This window comes from Ixodes scapularis, unplaced genomic scaffold, assembly GCF_016920785.2.
Source record: "Ixodes scapularis isolate PalLabHiFi unplaced genomic scaffold, ASM1692078v2 PGA_scaffold3__209_contigs__length_174095766, whole genome shotgun sequence".
NCBI lineage: Eukaryota > Metazoa > Arthropoda > Arachnida > Ixodida > Ixodidae > Ixodes > Ixodes scapularis.
In genome coordinates, this window is record NW_024609868.1 from 154273973 (window position 1) to 154281568 (window position 7596).

The 7596-nt window shown below is 44.6% G+C and overlaps 1 protein-coding gene across 2 annotated transcripts in view; it reads left to right on the forward strand.

Moving 5' to 3' along the window:
- The window catches only part of LOC8031038 (endoplasmic reticulum transmembrane helix translocase), a 105496-nt gene extending 103935 nt beyond the window's left edge, over positions 1-1561 (forward strand). For both annotated transcript variants that reach the window (XM_040210932.2, XM_042292648.1), the window contains exon 25: positions 1293-1561. In XM_040210932.2, the coding sequence (XP_040066866.1) occupies positions 1293-1400 (108 nt within the window). In that variant the 3' untranslated portion in view covers positions 1401-1561. The remainder of the gene's footprint in view (positions 1-1292) is intronic.
- The last annotated feature ends 6035 nt before the right edge of the window (positions 1562-7596 follow it).

Consider the following 7596-nt stretch of genomic DNA (forward strand, 5'->3'; position numbering starts at 1 on the left):
GGACCTGCATGTTAGTTTGAATTTTCCTTAAGTTTGAATTAAGACAGTTTGAATTATGAGAGTTGACTTAAGAGAGTCCGCCATCATAGAATGGTGAACTACTTACAAGATGCCCAATCGTTATCGAAGTTAGGAAGATCGCACTGAGGCGAAACATTTTACTTCTCACTCCGTCTGCGACTAGAGACTACGATTCGTCCGCACTAGTGCTGTTGTTCCCGTCGTTGCGGCCACATTCTCAAAGCATGTCATCAGCATCGTCCAACGCAATCTCGCCATTTGCAAACATCAACCACATCCACATGAACCGCATCTTCCGCGCTTGCTCGGCGATTGCGTCGCACGTCACGGGTAGAAACCGATCGCGCACTCCTGCAACGTACGTTGCAAGCCTGACCTCTAACTCCGCAAGGTGTCCAGACCTATGCAGACTTTGGCCCGCGAGGCCTCTTAGTTTGCCGTCAGGGTTAAGATACTACGCCGTTGCAGACTCCACTGGAGCATCACCCGCTTTGACGGGTCAAACTTGCATCCAGCAGGGCAGTTGTTGGTTGTTTTTAAATAAATTGCCATAAACGAGCACTTAAAAATCTAAACTGCCCGGATCACGCATGTCAATACAGAGAAACATAGCTGGCACTCCAGCATGATCTTGACACTCGATCAAACGACGTGCGACCGTGAATCATGCGAAAAGAAGCAGCAAGGAGCGAGGCTGCTCCAGCAGCCATTTTGGAGTGGCTTTTACGTCGAGTGCCGCCACCCCGGGACCCGGGAGTTGGGCGGTAGGGTGTGTCATGCAGCGTTCACTGTCACACATTCGGGTTGAACTGCGAATTAATATCAATAATACTCGTCGTGCAGATAAAAAATAAAAAATTACCTCGTAAAATGAGCACACAGAATGACACAAGGCTACGGGTACAGCCTGCTGAACTCGTAACAAGCCGAGGTGTTCTTGATATTGCGATTGTTTCGTTTTTGCCGATGGTGGAATGCTATGGTTCAATTATAAGTCGACTCCCCATTGCCCCCCCTTAAGAAATGAGCCCACTGTCCAAAGGTTGGCCTTCGTCGAACTATGCCAAAAGTTTGAAGGTTTGCCGAACCAGTGGAACCTCGGGTTCAACAAAGGTCTATGTCACCCCTAGCTGTAACCAGATCTGTTGTAACGAGTTAACGCTGTATATATGCGGGCTTTGGTTATGAGCAGTTTCCAGTTCATTCAGTAAGATGTGGGAAGGGCATCTTCTGCGATCATTCACGTGCTGCATTCTTTCGTATACTTCCAGATGCAGACAATCATCCTGCAGGTGCTGGCTTTCGACTTGTTGTGCGCATTTGCGGTCGACAGAATCTGCCTGTTCCTCTTTGGGAGGGGCAAACTACGGGGCTCGTAGGAGACACGTTCGCCGATGCGACGCAACTGCCTCCTCGGCGCCTCACGAAGAAAGTTTATTTAAAGCACAGACACTGGCATAAAAGATGACGAGTTTGTTGTACTTCTAAAGAAACACATTTCTTTAAAAAAAATAATAAATGGCAATGTTTTGAGTTTTGATTTCTCCTGCTCATATTTGGTATATATACAATGATTCTTTTTATTGTGTTAGAGATTTAGTGGACCAGATGAATGGGCTTCTTGGCCCAGCGCATTGCGCTTGTAGATTACGATGTTCCCTTATGGTGTGTGCAAATTTTCAAGCTTTCAGATTTTGTGCATAGATAGAAAATGTAAGAACAGGTTAGCGTTTTCTTGTGGATAGGGGCGTGGTAAGCTCCTGTTTGAGTTACTTAGTCATTCATTTTTTACGTGAAATCAGGGCGAGCATGTTTTTTTTAGACCAGGACATTAGAACAGCAATCATCACAATAACCATAATTAGGCATGCATGCACTTCCTGTGTGACCAAAAACATTGTTAAATCTTTTGGAGGGCTGATTGGATAAATGTTTTAAAAATATCATGGTGTAGCAAACCAGAATGTTGAACCGTAACTGAACCAAACCATTACAGTAATCCCTAGTTATAACGAAGTCAACGGGACGGCGAAAAAATTCGATAAAAGCGGTAATTCAATAAAAAGGCTGGATCCATAACAAGAGTAACAGTAACCTTGAAAGCACACAGGAACAGTGTGGAAGGCTTTTACAAATATATATTCAATGAAACAAACCTCGCTTATTATCCAGGCTTACTGAAACATGAAAATAGACGGGTGATCAGTTTGCTGGGCGTTTTTGCCAGGCATTAAAAAAACCTCTTCCAACTGCCTCAAGCACCGCATGAGGCTGTCATCGCCTTTGCCGCACTCCACCTTGTTGCGAAGAAGACGAAGCATGTTTCGCGTTTCTCCAGTCATGGGTACCTCTCGGAGTTCCTCATCCAACGGCTCTTCGTCTTTGCCCTGGCCACACGAGGCCCACGATCTCGGCATCCGTGACGGGAGCGACAACCGAGATGTCCGCATCCACAAGCGCAAACGAGTCGAAGTCATCTTCGGGAGTTGCACCAACGATCTCATGCACGGTTCTGTAAAGGTCGTCGCAGATCTTTGTGTCATCCACTGGCGCACCAAGCATGCGCGTGCGGAAAAAGCCGTCGACAGCGTCGATGCCGGGATGTTGAATTCTTTCACAATTTCCAACTTCTTCGGTCGACCACCTTTGTCGAGTTTTTCTGTTTCAGGGTCAAACACTTCCGCGCAGGCTTCAGTGAAGCAGGTTGCACGCAGCTACTGTACACGCGGCAGACGGGCTGAGGTGCCTTCGCGAGGCAGAACACAATATCAAAGACGTTGCCCAACGCGCACGCGACCCGTAAATGCGGTGTCGACAAGCTGGCAAACGCGTGCGTCGCGACAATCAAGTACAGCCAAAGCATGCATGGGTAAATTACTTCCAAAATGTAATTTAATTACAATTACTTTGCTTCAAAAGTAGCTTCAATTACTTTGCTTCAAAAGTAGCTTCAATTACTTTGCTTCAAAAGTAGCTTCAATTACTTTGCTTCAAAAGTAGCTTCAATTACTTTGCTTCAAAAGTAGCTTCAATTACTTTGCTTCAAAATTGTAATGATAATACTATAATTACTACTATGTGAAAATTAATTACAACTACATATTACTTTTTAAAAGTAATGCAATTACTTTACAATTACTTATTTCTGAGGGCGACCCGACTAGGGCCATATAAGTTTAAACGAGTTGCATGAAATGCAACGTATTTGTTCATTCCTTGCCCCAATGTTTAAGGAGGCTTAAGCATCGTTGCATAGATGCCACATATTGTACTTTGCTTTTATGAATTTCGCTAAATTTATTATAGACCTTGATAGTTTGGGGCAATGAAGTACTACATTCTTATATTTTCATTAAATATTAATAAATTAGTTCCTATGCTGGAAGGCGCCGGATCGCTGAAGAAAAAATTGGGTAGACAGACCAATTAAATGCGACAATTAGTCATGTATGACTATTTCAGAAGCGTTAATATAAAACTAAAATCCAGACGCGCTAATACGACTGCATTCACATACAAACATCATAGTATTGTAAATTATTTACACTGAGTTGAAATTCTAATGAGTCGGAAATATATAAGAACCGCATTGGGGCTCCCGAATCATTGGTGACAATATTCGCAGGTGCGAGTTCAGTCTTCCAAGTGCGCAAATAATATCCGAAGTAAAATCCAACAGGAAATAAACTTGAAAATAATACAAAGATACAAATGTGCGACAGTACTGGAAGAGGGTCGTAAAAAACTTCCAAAAAAGAAAGAAAAATTACTTCATAGACAATTAAAGTTTCCAACCTCGTCTAAAAGCTGAAGCTCAATTTTTTTTCTCTCAATATTTTGGCATGTTTACGTTATTGTTTTCTGCTCGAACCGCAGAGCGCTGCACGACGCCGTTGAGGTAGGCTCCAAAGAGGATTGTCTCTCAGACTACAGTGTAAGCAACAACACAACAAACAATGCGAGACTATTTATGTTGTGTGTGCCTGTGTGCGAGTGTTTCACTGAGTGCTGGGCCGCTTGTACGAGTGCTGAGGCTTTCAGAGAGGTTCCGTCGGCACCGAAAAGCTCTGCAAAAGAGATTGTAATTGTGCCCGAAATTTTGCAATTGCTAACACAAGTAAGTAATTAAATTACAATTAATTTTAGCCAGTAGTAATTATTACAATTACAAAGAAAAGTAATTAAGTTACAGTTATTCAATTCCTGTAATTGAATTATTACCTAAGTATGGGGTGGACCTTGAACAATATTGTTTTTTTTTAATTTTGAAGCTGATTTATTTAACAAATATGTTCCTGAAGCATATTCGACTTCTCAGACATATAAAAGTTTGTTGCCTCTTTTATGTGATGAACAACAATTTTATGTGTCTGTGGGCTGGACGAAAACAAAGTACACAGTGGCACGTTTCGGAACTATGAGGATTGTGGACGCAGACCGTCAGAAAGTGACCAGTTATAAGTAGCTGCAAGAAGAGTATGAAATACTACTTTCGAATTCAGATTTTTTTTATTTTCAAATCATTCATTCATTTACGCAATGATTGTTTGGACCCATAGCCACTATGGCTAGTATCGGGTCCAGTCACAAACTATGTATCACCGATATGACATTGTTAGCTAGGTCATTAACCTTGAATGTTATAAAGCAACTTTTTTAATAAAGGCAAATTTAATTTTTTTTGTTCTATTTAACGAGAAACAAAAAAAAAAAAAAAAAAAAAGCAACCGTGATGCTTATTCGCAAACCCAATAGACCGATCTCACGAGGAGTTGCGCGACGCCACCGCTACTGCGGTGCATTCTGGTACCTGTAGTTCTCCCCAGTTTTCCGACCGCGTCGGTGCGCATTGTACGTCCGGCGTCGGGTTAGCTCACGAGACATTTAGCCAGGTGTTGACTCATGGTTTTCGATCGGTGGCTTTACATGTTGTATGCCACGGAGCTATAATAACAGCACCAGGCAAAAATGCCTCGGATATTACGTCTTCCCGCAAGAAAGAAGCATGCATGGCAAAGAAAGGTCGACAGAACCGGACAGAGCGGCAGGAAAAATAGCGTTTTACGATTTGTTTCGCGATTTGCTTCATAATTTATATACAATTATTGCACGTCAGCTAAAATATTTAAGATTACAGGGCACGAGACATAGAGCGTGCCGAAGTGTTCCGTAAGCTGGAATCTCGCTGACCATTTGCTCCGTAGCGGCCTACTCGTTGGTCTATCTCAAATAAGACCTCCGCACTGCTTTGCGGAGGCCGTTTTTAATACACTTCTTACTCGGTGTATTTTGGTGGCTATAACTGTTATTGCGACGACATGTTTCAAGCACAATCACTAAAAAAGAGTATCGATTCCCGATATGCACCACTTGATATAAAACAACTTTTTTTCGGAAGCAGCCTTCATTTTTTTTTATACCAACGCGAAAAAATTACACAATGCAATTTAGAAGTGCAACACGTACTTACCGTCAAAAATGTAACAAACGAACCTCATCCATTTTGTGGTGGTCTATTAGGCTGGTGTTACTGATCCATTCTGCATCAGCACCAGTCGAGACCACAGAAAAAAGCTTCCCCCGTCGGGCGACTGTTAGCGTTGGGATCTTGCGCAAAACAAAATAAAACTGAATAGAAACTGTGCACAAAAAATCATCTCCACCCCAAGATTTCAGGTATCTGGCTTGGTTGCTTCTTTTTGATAGATGCCAGTTATTACGGCGCGTCAGGCATGGCCTTTCTGTAGATCAGTTCTTTGTGTGCAGGCGTCTCCCGCTGTTCATCTGTACTCTGTCGCAGAGACTGTCAACCAGAATGAAACAACTTTTCGAAAACTATCGCTGACCGAGAAAGTCTATTTAGCTCCTCTTACTTGATGGCTGATTAAACGTTATGCACAAGACTGAGCACCACCAAGCTCAGTTTTTTTTATCACATTTGATGCTGTTCTGTGGTGCTACACCGAGCCGATGGTCCCTCGAATTTTCCTGTTCTTTGCTATTGCACTAGAAGTTCACTTGTTTGCAAGGTAATTGAGACGTCCGAGGAGTCGGAATGCTCAAGCAGTGGCGCCGTTTTTTTGTTTTGTTTTTTCCGCGGCCGCAGTAGGATTACCCCGTGAACGCCAGTGGGCTCAGGCGTTCACGAAGACGAAGAAGCAGACGACAAGGCGATTCTAAAGCGATAAGACGACTGAAACTGCTTTTCTGCACTTGCTGAGGAAAGTGAGGCATCACAAACAACACAATCTTATGAAGTAAAAACATGCAAGAGAATCAAGGTGATACCGGGGCGTGCCAAATGATAATCTATGATGATGTACGTACGCTCAGCCGTATGTAGCCGGGAAGCCGGGAAGGGATGACTACAAGTAGCGTGGCGGCGGCACCACTTCCGGAATGCGCGCGCCTGCGCAGTTCGCTTGGTGACATCGGTCTATTGACCGGCATCTTGTCAAGAACAAACATCGAACGCCAACCTATGTCGAAAGTGTTCACTTCGGTACGCGCTATTTTAGGCCAGATCTGATCTGAGCACGAAGGTCACTCTTTTCTGCATGATTATTCGCATGCATAACGGTCCTGACTCCTGAGTGTAAAAAAACAAATAATTGGTCAGGAAAGCAAGCGGTGTGATTGCCGCTCAGAGTTTCTATAAAAGGTAGACTGAAAGGGTTTGTCCTAAAACGTTCCTGAGATTTTGAAAATACAGTAAAATACCACTTGAACGAACTATTCAGTTTTACGAACTTTTTTAAATCCCCCACCGAAGCGCCATTGAACACAATGCAAACGCCCTTCAGTTTAACGAAATTCACCGCAATGCGCATTTCAGTTCTACGAACCTATTCCGCTCTTTTTAGCCTCGACCGCAAGGAGCAAAAGCGAACAATAATCTCGAACCCGGACGCCCAGACGCTCACGGGGAGGGGGGGCTGGTGGTGCTGCGCAATACCACCTATAACACAAGGCCTGCGCGTTTCCTCCTCTAAACGTCATCACTAGTAGATCCCCTCAGCGCCCCCTAGCTAGCCCGGATGAGCAACATCGTCTGCTACATCGTCTGCTCCATCGCCTGCTTCAGTGGTTTGTGTAACAGATAATGAAATAGATGCTCACGCCGAGTGTCTCTTGCAAATAGCATACGATGAAGTTAGACGTTCACGTGGAGCGTCAAATGCATGAGCGAAATTGCCTTACTGCTGCGCGAAGGGCTGAAAAGCGACGCTGGACGCTGACACTGGACGCCATTTTCGAGGGCGCTGTTTATACCTCGGGTAGCTGCTTGGAACCGTTCTACCGCAGAAGGAGCGCGCGCGCTAGAAATGCGCGTCTCAAAACCAGGAGCGCGTGCTAGCTCGCGCTCCTGGCCGAGGGAGCGTTCGCGTGCACGACGCAAATGCACTGGAAGCTCGCTATCAGCTCGCGCTCAGCAGTCACGCACACAGCTGCTATGGTGTACTAGAACTGGGCAGTGTGTCGTCCGCGCCGAGCAACGAGGTAGAGGGGTGGCGCCGAGAAGCAACGGAGGGAGGAGGTCGGCGCAGCGATGACGGCGCGCGAGGAGGCCAGGGG